The 14948-nt window shown below is 41.9% G+C and overlaps 1 protein-coding gene across 1 annotated transcript in view; it reads right to left on the bottom strand.

The window, feature by feature from the left end:
- Positions 1-3913: 3913 nt before the first annotated feature.
- The window catches only part of LOC138259639 (cadherin-related family member 4-like), a 40457-nt gene continuing 29422 nt past the window's right edge, over positions 3914-14948 (bottom strand). Inside the window, exons 6-9 of the mRNA XM_069207496.1 lie at positions 14152-14364; positions 12592-12731; positions 4371-4515; positions 3914-4131 (exon numbers count right to left, since the gene is read on the bottom strand). Coding sequence (XP_069063597.1) covers positions 3914-4131; positions 4371-4515; positions 12592-12731; positions 14152-14364 — 716 coding nt within the window. The remainder of the gene's footprint in view (positions 4132-4370; positions 4516-12591; positions 12732-14151; positions 14365-14948) is intronic.

Genomic DNA, 14948 nt, shown 5'->3' with positions numbered 1-14948 from the left:
GCTAATCCACAGATTAAAAACATTGCTAGAAAAACAGACATTTGAGGTGAGCAAATTTAGAGCGTCGCTGGTGTTGTAGGATGCTCTATAATGGAGTTGCTCTTTACCGAAACTTGGTAACTACTCAAAGTTTTCTCTTCTTTTTATATATATATATATATATATACATATATATATATGAAAGAAAAGATGTCCTGATCTGCGTGTTACGGCGCACTTAATTCTCCGGTGGTGCTGGTTTGAGGCAGGACAACCATATTTTCAAAAAACAAGATTCTCTTTCTGTTTTAGCAAGAGAAAACCGCACTCTGTCGAACATCCTAGAAATACACAGACCAATGGTCCAGCGCTAAATGACGTTATATGCAGCTGCTTGGGCCAGGAGGTAACCTACCCCGGTCCGTGGTTCCCGAAAGAGTTACCTCCTGGCCCAAGCAGCTGCATATAACGTCATTTAGCGCTGGACCATTGGTCTGTGTATTTCTAGGATGTTCGTCTTCCAGTTTATGACGGGCACGAGTTAGGAACTAGTGGTTCCACATTCATGTAAGTGAATGTTACTTCCCCCAGCAAATTGCTGGTCTATAGTAACTTATATACCTTGTTTGGAAATATATGTGGCCCTTATCATTTAGGAGATACATATAGTTACATAAGGTCCTGATGCAGCATCACTGGATCCGTTTGGACCACCAGGGTGCGAAACATGTTGACCCATGAGAGGTTAGATTCTGGGGATTTTCCAGACTCCTCTCTTTTTTGAGATATAAAATATAAAACTCTTTCCACAACAAGAGTGATTGATCTTAGTTTCCTTATTCACTCTTTTGACTTTGTTTTTAACCTTGGCCCTGACCGTCCATCTGGTCCAATAAATTCTACTGTCTCAGTGGCGGTTGTGAGAGTCAATTTTAAAACCACATCTTTTTCTGATCTCCATCGACACTTTACTCACCCTTGTGGTCACGGCACCACCACACAAAAGATCTCCGGCAAAGAGCCCCCCCATCAGGGGTGGTGCCCGTCAGACATTGCAGCGCCGGTCTGACGAGGAGCAGTGCCTATGATGAAGCATGACACCCTATGGGTGTGTGAGGCCACTTGCTCCTAGAAGTTAGGACCCTGGTCACTATTTTCTGGTTTACATGGTTGGAACAGTGTATTACTAATTTTTGATGTTTCTATTTGGAGGATATACACTGGACCAGAATTCCTCCTGATCCCTCCCCCCTTTTTTGAGTATATATATATATACATACATATACCTTGAATCAAAGAAGGAACCACCGCAATCCAGGATCTCAGAATATCAACATATTTATTCAGCAGAAATTGGAACTACAAACACCAACATGTTTAGACTCTGGCTGAGTCTTGGTCACGGTCCTATCTACAGGTGGGTGCAATGAGTGCTGCACCCTCCTGTAGGTGGGTTTGTTGGGGGGTCCTGGGACCCCCTTTGCCACCTCCTGGGAACCACCTACAGACAGTGCACTGACTGTATGCACCTCTTTGTAGCAGGCTCTTTGCCTCTGCATCCACTACCATAATACAATACAGGGTCGAAGCTAAAGTATTTTCCCTCATTTGCATGAGGGAATGCCCCCATGCAAATAAAAGAACACCACCTTAAGATAGCAGTGGTGTAATACACGCACCAGCGATATCTGTATCAAAGAAGGAGTGCACAGGTGCCTGCAGTAACTTTTGTAATAGCAATGTCTCCCAGGGATACAGAATATGGGCACACAAACCTTTGCAGAGTGCTCATGGAACTTCATCTAATATGGTCCCAGATATTAAGACCCATATTTATACTTTTTCATCACCGTATTTTCGTCCTTTTTTGATGCAAAAGTGGCGCAAACTTTCAAAATACAATTATATTTTGTAAGTTTCCACCACTTTTGCGTCAAAAAATGACGTAAATGCGGCACTAAAAAAGTATAAATATGGGCCTAAGTTTTTTAATGCTCTGTGTCCTAATTCAATAAGCTATCCTGGTAGCTTGAAAGCACATCTGGAGTATTCTCAGAGTTTCATGGTTCTCTATTCACTTATTCCACATAGGAAGACAAAGGGTCTCATATACATTACAACCATACAGCAACCTAACATTCCAGAGCTCAGGTCCTAGAGGTAGGTCTCCCTCTTTTCACATTGAAGGTTATGCCATTTGCATGTTCTGACTACTTAGGAAAAATACTAGGTACTGCCGCTGTGAGTAACAGAAACCAGGGCCGCATTCTGCGCAAAGAGACCTTTCTTATAAATTGGGATTTTTGTATCAATGCAGATTTTGACAGCGATGTATGTCTCTTCCGCATAATTTTGCTTACACACTGATAACATGCTTCTATTGTAAGACACTATTTTTTATTTTAAAGTATTGTCCCACAAACCTAAACGGTATTTCCAAAATATTTCTAAATGATTCTAGATTACAAGAAAAACAGACCAGATGAACTCCCCAGGATGACATTCACATTATATAAATTAACATGATGTGTCTCAGGACACTAGAGACTGTATTCCACCATTTCTGTCTTTTTCCTGGCACCTGCGGTATAGCTACGGTGTCAGCCGCCTCCTGAAGTGTAGCTGCATTTTTCTAATTTATGCTCATGCTTGGCACATGTATCTTTCAACAGTGGAATGAAAACATGTGCAGCACAATTCTCTGTTAACATATCACAGCACAGCATGATGTCGTAATCACAAATTAGGCAGGTGCTGTAACAAGGCTGCATATGAACCAATGACTGACTTTGCTCCCAGGAGGTGGCTGCACACTAGTAAGAGGCCTCTTCACACATGTGCATCAAAGTCAGATGCTCCAGCCTAGAGGTAATAGCATCCATACCAATCAAGCCAAGGACAAGATTCAGATCTCAGGGCCACTGCTGCCCATAGACATTCTTCAGCTAATTCCTCACAGGCAATTGTGTGAGCCTGTTAATATAACATAACGTGTATTTGTAAAGCACACGTTCACCCGTAGGCCTCTTGGCGCTGAATAACAGATGTTTATTGTTACCCAATAAAAAGCTGAGTGGACCTGCCGGGATTTTAACCTGTGACCATGAGGTCAAACACAGACCCCTACAGTGGACGCATTAGTCCACTAATCCACCAGACCCGGCATGTGCCATGTCTTCACAGCTGTGGTTAGCAGTGATCCTAATTACTCTAGTGTACAGCTCAAGCTGCTCCAGTCTATGGCATCAGCATCCCATTTATCACCTTGATTTGTTCATGAGCAGTTTTTTAATATGTGGAGAGATCTCTGTTCTCATCTTGGAGGCAGCTACTGTATGCATTGTGTCAGATAGCAGAGCTATATGCAATAATGACCTCATAACGTGTGAATTAGATTGAATGCATCAGCCGTATAAAATAAAGAGTGACAGCACTATCACTTATAAGGGCAGTAGCAAAGGCAGCAGCAGAATCAACAGCAAAAATAATAACGAAGAAACTGCAGCTAAACAGCAGCATCAGAAGTGGTGAAAACAGCACAAGCAGTGTCAGCAGCAGCAACAGTAGTAACAACCACAAAAGCAGCTACAAACGTAGTAATAAAAGCAACCACAGCAGACATAACTCCACCAAAACAGATAAAGCAGAAGCAATAGCACCACCTGTTGTAAAGCCAGCAGCAGCATCAACAGAAAAAAGGATTGCAACAGCAACAGATACAACAGCAGCAATATTGGTAATACAGACAAAAGCAACAGCAAATGTAGCCATAGAAACAACCACAGCAACAGCAACTCCAGCAGAAGCAGAGGTAGCATAAGTACCGGCAACAGCAGCAGAAGAAACAGCGAATGCAGTAGCAACAACTGAACAAAAGTGGCAGCCCCAAATGCAACAACAAAAACAGCACCACACGGAAATAATAATTGGAGTCCTAGTTGCTTACCTGGCTTACTCTTTTTGTTGTGGGGGCTGTGGTAGTCCAGGGCACCACGTGGACCCGGACAAGCACCATCCTTGTAAATTTGAAATCTGTAACTTCAATCTTGAGGTCGAAGTTTGTGGGATCCAGGATAGAGTAAGGGTCAAACGAGAAGAGGTTCCTCGACATCACCTGATTCCCGTCCATGAAGAATCGGTCATTCACGTTTCCTGTTTTTACACAAAGTGGGATTTAACTGATTTATTATTTACTGTTTGTGAACATCTGTCTGATGACCTGTTATTGTTGTGGGCTAATCTCTACATGTGCTTCTGCAGAATTTCCACTTTCTGACTCCGCACATCAGTCCTTACTTTCTAAGGATTTATTTAACATCTGCATTGTCATCATCAGATGTGCCTCATTCGAACCCAATTAAATAATTAAATTGGTGAAAAAGTGAAATTACCGTTTATTATAGAGTACTGGAGGTTTGCAGCAGCATCCACATCTGTGCACATGACTGTAGTAACAGGAACATTGTTGCCCAGAGTGGAATAAATGTTTTTCTCATAGTAGGCAGGGTTGCAGACAGGGGAGTTGTCGTTCACGTCCTACAGACGTGGAGAGAAATACAAGAACTCTTAAGCACTTGAAAACCTCATTGAAAGGAAAGCAAAGGAATTTATTATTCATATGTTCACATTCTCATCACTTGATATTTTCTTGGACATCAAATATGGATCTTTATTTGTCATCAGTTTAAATTGGTGAATGCATGGATTGAGAAGGTACATAAGGTGAGCATGTAAGTGCATATCTTCAGGACTGGTGCTGGAATAGGAGAAGATGAACAGAGGTCTGTGAGGAAAATAAGTCATGGATATTAAACCTTTATGTCTGTAAATTTAAAACAGGAAGTAGTAATTGTAGTGTCTTCTCCAGCCTCAATACTCGCCAATGACTATGCCACACACAGAGCTGGGTATTACAAATTTTTTATTTGTGTGCATGTAACCGCAAACTCAACATTCTAAATCTGTATTCAATTCACCACGATCTAACACTTGCATCACAGGTCTGCGGAGTCCATCAAGAACTAAAAGCGTTCCATCATTAATAACTCCCACAACACTACACCCCGCTCTGTTAAATAAAAAATTAAAATTTCTTACAAATATATACACATTCATACTTCTTCGATGACTCTTTGTGGCACTCTCATTACTAATCCTGATCATGCCTTTGAAAACTGGAAATCGGCAATCGTAGTGTCCATGATCTGCGTTGGCGATGCAGGAGCAACCGCAGTCAGTGGTTTTTCAATTTGCCTTTCAGAACCAGTATCTATGTTGACATCAGCATCTGACGAGTGGTGAGCCACATGTCTGAAATGCGAGGAATCTCACGTAACGGACTTCCCAGGAACTTGGGCAGTCACCATGTGTCCTTCGCTGGTGATGACATGGAATGGCTCAGCATCGAATTGAGCATCAGACTTACGTTTTCTCGACTGATGGACAAGTACAAATTTTCCTCTAGTGAAAACAATGGGGCTGATTATGACCTTGGCGGACGGCGGAGGCCGTCCGCCAACGTACCGCCGCCAAATGACCGCACCGCGGTCAAAAGACCGCGGCGGCCATTCAAACATTTCCTCTGGGCCGGCGGGCGCTCTCCAAAAGAGCGCCCGCCGGCCCAGAGGAAATGCCCCTGCAACGAGGACGCCGGCTCAGAATTGAGCCGGCGTAGTTGCAGGGGTGCGACGGGTGCAGTTTGCACCCGTCGCGTATTTCAGTGTCTGCATTGCAGACACTGAAATACACAGTGGGGCCCTCTTACGGGGGCCCCTGCAGTGCCCATGCCAATGGCATGGGCACTGCAGGGGCCCCCAGGGGCCCCGCGGCACCCCCTACCGCCATCCTGTTCCTGGCGGGAGACCCGCCAGGAACAGGATGGCGGTAGGGGGTGTCAGAATCCCCATGGCGGCGGAGCGCGCTCCGCCGCCATGGAGGATTCCCCCGAGCAGCGGGAAGTCGACGGGAGACCGCGACTTTCCGCTTCTGACCGCGGCTGAACCGCCGCGGTCAGAATGCTCGTGGGAGCACCGCCAGCCTGTTGGCGGTGCTCCCGTGGTCGGTGGCCCTGGCCGCCACCGGCCGCCAGGGTCAGAATGACCCCCTTTGTCTTTTGCATATCGTCACTTGCCTGCATAGCCCTTCATTTTTCTTTTACAATCCAAGTCTTTGGAACAGGTTTCTTCCTCAGTACTTGATCTTCTGTTGGTCCATTGAAGTAACTTGATCATCCCGGCTCTCCCCAAACATCAAATTGCAGGGGTTTCACCTGTGGTCGAGTGAGGGGTCGAACGGTAATCTTGCAGGGTAGAATTCAAGACAATTTTAAGGTCGCGCTTTTCCACTACATCATGCTGAACAGCTTTCTTCAATGTACATATGAAGCATTCTACAAGGCCATTGGTTTGTGGCCAAAGAGGTGTGTTCTTCTGATGCTTCACATTAAGATGACAGAAAATCTTTGAATTCTCAACTGCTGAAACGTGGGCCATTGTCACATTTTAAGATCGCCGGAACACCCCATGTCTCAAAGATGCAGTCTAATCTTTCAACGACTCTTAAACAAAGAAAAATGGTAGCTAGGGAAAGCTATCCTGCACAATCCTTAGTGTCCCCAAATCATCTCCTTTTGCTGCCCATCTCCATAGCTAACAAATAACCCAAACCCATAAACATTTTTATATTTAGAGAGGCAACACATAAACAGTGTGAGAATTCACACAATAACCTGAGTAAGCCCACACAATGATTTATAATGATCAGAAGAAGTTCTTAATTCTTTAAACTCTTTATTCCTCTTTATACAATAAATGCAGCCAAAATGTTTCACCTAGAAAGAGCTTCATCAGGGCATAGTCCATCTCCAAGAAGACAAATTAAACCAAAGTGTGACAGATTCCGCACTCATCTGGTGAAACACTTAAATAGAAAACCAATTCTGAAGTATGCGTTTTCATCAGGTACTGCAATATAGTCCATCAGCATCCAAAGAAAGACCTGCTTTCTGTAATTAGACAGTCAAATCTGTGTCCGGCACTGCACTGCTTCCTTAGCACCAAACTCGCCCGTAGGACCGACTGATGTGTAATAATGTCTTTCAGTTGTAATATGTCACAATCTTGACTCATGACAGTGACAATTTGCTCCAACAAAATGGCAGCTGGTGTGATTGATTTCACAATGAAATGTATGTAGGCTTAAACCGTCTTGGAAGGGGTACCATGACACTGTATATATTAATTGAAGCAGATTTTGCCTCAACTAGTGTTGTCACTTGGCCTTGCGGGCACGCGACAAACATCGCTCCTGGAACGTTTGGATAGCCATTTTGGCTTCACACCATGATGCACTTACTTTTTCCTTTGTCTTGCAAACCATTACAAAAGGGTTATCTTCCCACAACCTTTGCATATATGTCCAATGGCGGGAAATTTACCTTTATGTGGAAATGAAAATCCACACCTGAAACACAACTTATTTTTCCTCTGAGACATCAATTTGTGTCCTTCAGCTTTGTGCTTCTGCTTACTTTTAATGTTCATGACTGACTCACTTTGGGCACCTCCAGTCTCCATGTCAGCAGCATGTCAATCGACACTCTCTTAAGCTTTGGCAGCTATGAGAACTTGCTCCAGACTAGAAGTTTCTCTCTACATTCGACGTCTAAATACATTTCACATGCATCCGTCAATTACACTGAGACGTATTGCTTCCTCATCATTAAATTCATTGAACCTATAGTGTTTGAAGAGCGTATCAGGCTCTCAACATATTTGTCTATGGTGTCACCAACTCTCTGTTCCTGACTGAAAATGTACCTTTCGTAATCTACATTTCATAATTGGATTGAATTTGAGAGTCAAGGCTTCTGTCACGGTATGTAACTTTGTCAGCTTGCAGCATTTTCTTTATGACTTCTTTTACACCCTCAGCGGCAAGATTTTTAAGGTATTTGATCAATCTTACATATTTCTTCTAGTGCATCAATAAAATCATCAAATGTCTCTATCCAAGCATACCATCTATCACCAATATTCTGCTTTTTTGGCAGTATTCTATGGTGGTGGTGTTTTCAGAAAGATGGTGGCATTGTAACTATTTACAGGATTGGCTGACACTGAAAATTGAGTGCCCTCCAATACTGTCTGCTGTCCCCTAGGACCTGCTTCCTCAGTGCCAGCCCTGAGGCCCTGTGACGTGCTGGCCTCTAGATCAACTTGGACAGTATGTGCAACTGTGACCTCTTTCTTGGTCTCCATTGGAGCCCTTTACTTTTCGGGAGACCCCTGGAGTTGTTCTGAGCCACAATCCAACAGTTTTGGTGGTGTGCTGCTTGAGGTTTTGGACAGCGCAGTAAGCACATCCTTGTACTTCTTCATGTGTCTCTTCGCCCATTTCTGAGGTCACAGAGTTCTTCTTATCGAGGTTCTGGTAAGTTCAACAACAGTACACTTTATTTTCAATTATTCTGTCAGCTAGTGCTTTTGTGTATTCTACTTGTATCTGACTATGTTAGTTTTCAGCACTTCTTTTTTGTATCTGTTTGTGTCCACCTTTAACGCTATCACTCTGTATCATATATAGCTTTATGTCGCGTAGTAGCGGGTACCTTTCTTTACGGCCTTGCCAGCTGGTTCTTGGCTAATGATGTATAGACTTCTCAGTGAAGATTTTGTTGTCTTCAAGTACCTCTCACCAGCCGGATATGCTCTTTGATTCCACGTACACCAAACATCAATTCCACACTTTGACGGAGGCACACGTGGCACACACAAGCAGTTTGCTTGGACCATGGCAAACTCTCTGAGAGAGCACTGTTGATTTTCGAGTTACTTATACCCCATCTCGTGGCAAGTTGTAGCATCCTCCCCAGCCTAGATTCCTGACACACAGAGCTGAGTATTACACTTCTTTATTCGTCTGCATGTAACTGAAAATTACCACAACCCTACAGTAAACACCCTAGTATGTACCATAGTTTTTAACAAGTACTTGACCTTAAGTAGGAATCTTTGAAAATATAAAAACTAATTAAACTAGGCAACTTCAATAAGCTGTTTCCAGTATCTATGGCAATAATTATCTGTAATTACTTGCAGTGCCCCAACACAGATATCTGAAAGAAGAGGACCCCAAAACTCAAGAGTATATTGGTAACCAGAATAGGGATCAACGTTAGGAAAAGTACAGATGAAAGGACTTTTACATTCTATATGGACATCTTTAAATGTATTCAATATTATTCATTCTCCGAAAGCAAAGCCAATATTAATCGTCTGGATGAGGAATAGGGCTAAAGGAATTTAGTTGATTTGTTCAACAAAACTTAGGACCATGTGTATCATGCATTTTTGAGGTGGCAAATGGCCTGATCAAGGAAAAGATGGTATTCCAACTGACCCCATAAAATTGCCTACCCAGAATGTTTACTTGACTGTTCCTATCTAAAATTTCTTTCAGCCTTTTTAGTGAGGGGCACACATTGAAGTTCATTTGCTTTCCACTCATTGTGCTTCTGGACCCTTCTTAAGAAGCATTCCACTACACAAAACTACTCAAACTAGTGAATATTGGTCTAAGAAAAGGAAGTGTCAATTGATAATATAATAATCAGTATAGTATTGATATCATAAGGCAGCCCCATGATCAAGCTGAAGACTAATTTGCAAAAACACCTATCAATATGTGGGGTTGGTCATCAGCACAACTCATGGGGGCAGATTTAGGAAAAGTGGCGCTGCACCCAGTGCAGCGTCACTTTTCTTGTGCTTCTTGGCATCACCCCACCGCCACCATGTGTGTGCCATATTTAAAATACACCATGGTGCAGGGCAGGGGGCAATAGCATAAAAAAAAATTATGCTATTGATGTACGGTTCAGGGTTAGTGCCAAAATTGTGGCGCTAACCCTGAACAGTACATAGCGGCCCATTGTAACCAATGATGTGCCCCCTTTTAACGCCTACCCTGAGCAGGCATTAAAATGCTAAACAAATGGTGCAAATAAATCTTTTAGATTTCTTTGAACCATTTTTTTACCCCCCCCCATAATTGGGGAACGCCCCCCTTACATTCATTATGCCTGACGCAGGCATAATGTGGCGCAAGGGGTTGCATGCATTGCGCGACTTTGTAAATCTGGAGTTGCAATTTTCACCTGGTTGGGTCACATTGGCGTTAAAGAAATGAGCTAATGTGGCACAAGGAGGCACTAGGCCCTTATAAATCTTGCCCATGGTGTTTCACGAATTTATGCACGAGACTTTGACACAACTATTCCACTGCCTCTTTAGATGTTGGAGCATATCCAGCAGAAGATTAATGTTAGCCTTCATAATGATCTCATGTGACTTCTCTGAGTACTCTGCAAGGTTACTAGATAAACCTTTTAACCTCGACCCAACCATCTTCCCAGGTCTGATGATCTCCAGCACACTCCAGAGATTGAAAGTGCATCTCTTTTTCAACGTTTAAAAGGCACCCATTCCTTCACTCTAATCACAGGAGTGATGGTGGCTTAGAAGCTTTTATGTGAACATATTTGTCTACTAAAGAGTAGACTAATAAAATAAAGTGTTGCAATAAAAGTTAAATCCATAATGTTGTGGTTCGCATGTATTTTTATTTGTTTTGTAAAAATGCTGTGGTAAATAACTCAAACGTTGTTCCTCTATATTTCAGTTGATATTTTTCCGTGTTCTTTCATTCCTGTTTGTACAAGTGGGACGTTCACACCCCATTCTTTCCCTTCCATGGCAACCTCTGATTTCTGCATCCTTGTTATTTTTCTTTACAGTTGCTCCTTCCTCGTGTCTATCTTTTTTCTGAGTGTTTTTTGCTTTATTTTTATTGTGACATCCTTGCATCACCTTTTATCTTCCACCAGTGACACTCATCAAACCCCTACCCTTACAGCCTTTGAACCGGTTGTTTGTTCTCCCCTCGCACCTCTTTTCTCCCTTGGTAATATGTAGTGATTTATTTTTTGTAGGGAGATAATAACTGCACCTCTCGAATCGACCCTCCATTCCCACTTCTCTAACATCAAGAACTTCCTTTACTCCCTCCTTTTTTCTCTCCTGCACCACCTGTCTTTGCACTGTATTTGTAGCTGCTCTCATCCTTCTCCTTGTGACCTCTTCCAGCTTTTACAGGCATGTATTTCCTCAACCTCTCTTAGGTCCGTTTAAAGTGTCTGTCTTCTTTGGGTGCAAAAAGTGCTTTAGTTGTACATTATTTTAGAGGAACTGCTATTTTTTAATACTGTCACAATATCTTGCTGGTGAAAAGCCCATTTGGAGATTCATCAGATATGGTAACATGTTACAAGGATTGGTAATTTCTAAAATAATCACAGAAACGAATCTGAAGATTAGAGAAGAAAGCTCTAAAATGTTAATTCCATGAAATACAAGTTATCATTGTTTCTTAGAAAAGTTAGATGCAGGGCAGCCCTACAAAGAGGGGGTTCCAAACTAAGTATATCACAAAAACTGAAATTCGCTAGTTATGGTTAGCAGCGCACACAATAAACACCATAACTCCCTCAGTTGTTGTCTTGCTAGCTCTCTGTTGTTTCTGGGTAGTTGGCTAACTGTTTTATTTTAGCTTGGTGGACAGCTCTAGTATTGGTTAAAGGTTGTTAAAGTTAAAGGTTGATGCAAGGGATTACTAGCACACCAAGGGCCATACATACAAACACATTTTCCCATTGACACAGAATGGGAAAAACCCTTTGCTACATCTGGCCACAAATTCTGTACATATTCCCTCTTTCCAACCTGTTGTTAATCTTTACTATTTTTGCTTGGTATTGAATGGTGAAATGTGAATGAGGAGCAATGAAAGTTGCAAAATTACTGTACATCTTGTAGTCTAGAGGTGGCTGTGCGTACCTCCTTCAGTATGCATCCGGGTTTACCCCAGTAGCTGGAAAGAAGCCTTCATAAGGTCCTAAGTATTTATGTGATATTAAAATGGTACAGATGCCATTTCATAGATCTTTGGGCAAAATGTTAATGATGTAACGTAGAAGAGATTTTGTAGAGAAATAGAAGGATGTTTCAAGCAAGCATTATAGCATGGAGAAAGCCAATAAGTACTGTGCAGTTTAAACATTAAAACATCTAAATGCTAGTTAGTATGTTAAATAAAAATAGTAACACACTACTCTTCCAATGGTCTTACTCTGACGGGAAAAGGTATATAGTAGTCTAGCCACTGTAAACATTTGCTTATTGATTGTCAATGATGTCAGTTTACATTGCTCTGTTGTCCATACCACCAACACCGAATGTACACTTGGTTAAAACGGCTTCCCTATTGTCTTTTAGTTGGAGGATTCTTGTAATGACATTTCGAATTGAATGTGTGCTGATTCTGTGGCCTTTTGAGATGCAGAATACTCCTTCATGCACTGCAAAGAAAGCACTCAGTAGAGTGCCAGTAATAATGAAGTGGGGGTCCACAGAAGTCAAAAGGTTGGGAAACACTGCCCTATAGCAACTGCAAAATCACTAAAAGGAGCCAATCAGTGATAATTTTTTCTAATTGCCAAACTTTTGTTATCTTTTTTGTGAGCCATAGGTCATTAAAGGTCACTTTTTCTCTTACCTCAACATTGACAGTGAATAGTTTTGTAGATCTTTTGGTATTGGCAGGATTTATGTCTTGGTTCTGATCCACTGCCTGGATTTGGAGTAAATATCCACTCGATATCTCGCGGTCAAGTGGCATCCTTCCATATAGATTCCCTGCAATGATTGATTGGCAAAATCATTAATTTTAATCATGGAATTTAGTACAAACATGAGTAAACACACCCTTTAAACAGCATCTCGTGCACATGCATGGTGTCATGAAATAGGACGTGAGTCTGTAATGATATTCCACTTTAGTTTTTGCAAGGCTTGCCAAGACAGTGCTTTCAAATGTCTGTATTTAATGAGCTGTGCTGGTCAGTGAAGAGCAGTATTGTGGGGATGGGTGGTGCCCTGTAGTGACTGACATTTTTCTGTCACATAAGAAATGCTTACATCTGGCTTTTTGAGAAACCTGAGTACATTGGTTAGGATTCCAACTTCAAACTTTAATTCCGGACTCGGTCAAGAGTTTCCTGACTGGTCACATGTGCAAGACACCTGTGAAAGTTACCTTCTTTAATACCACTTCCTCAATTGCATTTGCCCTTGGACATCAGTTCACTGCAGTGCAAGCACAAGTAACATCAGATTTCATTGACATTGCTTGCCGTTTGACGGCCAGTGCTAGCACAGGTAGACTCCTTCTCCCACCCTATGCACCTCTAGAGCCTCCTGCTTTCAGATAAGAGGTTCGGGTAAGTACATGGAATGGAAACTACAGACAATAAAAGTCAAAGCTCTTGGAGTCCTTTTTTTTCTCTTCTGCCTGCTGCCTTCGTGAGCCTTCAAGCCATTGGTAGGAATGCGTAGTCCTGGGCGTTACCAAGTTGACCTGCCTACTGCTTTTTTTTAAACTATGTCTGTTTTTTTTATCTATTTCTCAGCCACCTACCTTTGAAACCAGTAGTATTTCCCTATCCAAATCTTCACTGTGAAAGTTCTACCCGTATCTTTAATTATATGTGCCATCACTGGAAACGCCCTTCTATCCGTGGACAGTGAAATAATGTAAGGAATGAGAATTAGCCAAAAAGCTTTTGCACTATCTTTTGTAGCACAACTTTGTAGTTTTTGTAAATCAATCCAATGTGTAGCAGCAAAATCCATTTTTAAACAGTGTGAATATACAGCTTTCTCCCTCTTTTCACAACTGTGATATTAAATCCCACAAAAATACAAATGACATCACCATGATAACTAAACTTAATCATCTTAACATTAGCATCAGGTGCTGTGCATTTTACTAGTAGGTGAGAAAATCACTTTGAAATTAATATACCCTAGAGACAATACTCTTTCCATGTCATGATCCACTGCGTACAACCAGGACGGGGCCTGCTTTACTTGCTTTCATTTTATATCAAGATATCAAATTTAGAGCTTGTATTTTCCTGATAGAATCCCATCTTTATTGTATTTAACAGTGTACCCATAGCTCTGTATAAAACCGCTACATTTGTATTATGGCTGGCAACCTTCACTGGAATCATCACCAGACCTCTTTCTTCTTCCTTGTCATAGAAAAACTTACCACTTCGAGAGTCAATGTAGAATAAATTCCGGTTGTTCCCACCCACAATGCTGTACTGGATGCTGTTCAGTGGCCAGTCCTTATCAGTGGCTACGACTGTTCCTATTAGTACACCAGAGGCACTGTTTTCTAAGACGGAGAATGAGAACGGCTCCTGGAACTCAGGGGAGAACTCATTCACTGGGGAGACAGTAATCTTCACAGGCACAGTCACTGAAAAAAAGAAATGCATACAGTGTTTACGCACCTTATTTATTATATCACAGATCTACCACAGACATGGCGAATGTCCCATCCATTATATTATAAGTGCACTGCAACGTATGGCACTGATAATACAGTGGACCAGATATCTGAAATCTTTTGAAACTGTATCCAATCCACCAAACTCTAAATAGGGTCTTAAGATATCAACAAACCAAACAGACAACTATCAATGCAAGTACCTGTTTTCCATCTTTACAAGTGTATAGCAAATTGTCTGAATGGGAGACTCATTGTAGGATATTCATAAAAAAGAAAGGCTTTCTTGGCAAGCATGTGACATTGCATTATATAACTGGTTTACAGAATAGCAGACATGTACGCAGCCTTGGGTTCACAGTATAAACATGAAGAAGCCAAGGTCACTCAGGAGTAGGATAAAATGTCCTACTCTCAATTGAACATTTTTTTTTTTTTTTGCACATTTCGGGGCTGACCTGAGAAGGAAACATCACGACCCCACTCAGTTTTCGGATCTGTGTTAAAAGGGTATTCAAAACAGACGGATCACTATTGTCTTTTTTCAGTGTGGG

Source organism: Pleurodeles waltl, chromosome 9, assembly GCF_031143425.1.
Source record: "Pleurodeles waltl isolate 20211129_DDA chromosome 9, aPleWal1.hap1.20221129, whole genome shotgun sequence".
Taxonomy (NCBI): Eukaryota; Metazoa; Chordata; class Amphibia; order Caudata; family Salamandridae; genus Pleurodeles; species Pleurodeles waltl.
Note: the sequence above shows the minus strand (reverse complement) of the source record. Positions and strands in the feature narration are given on the sequence as shown.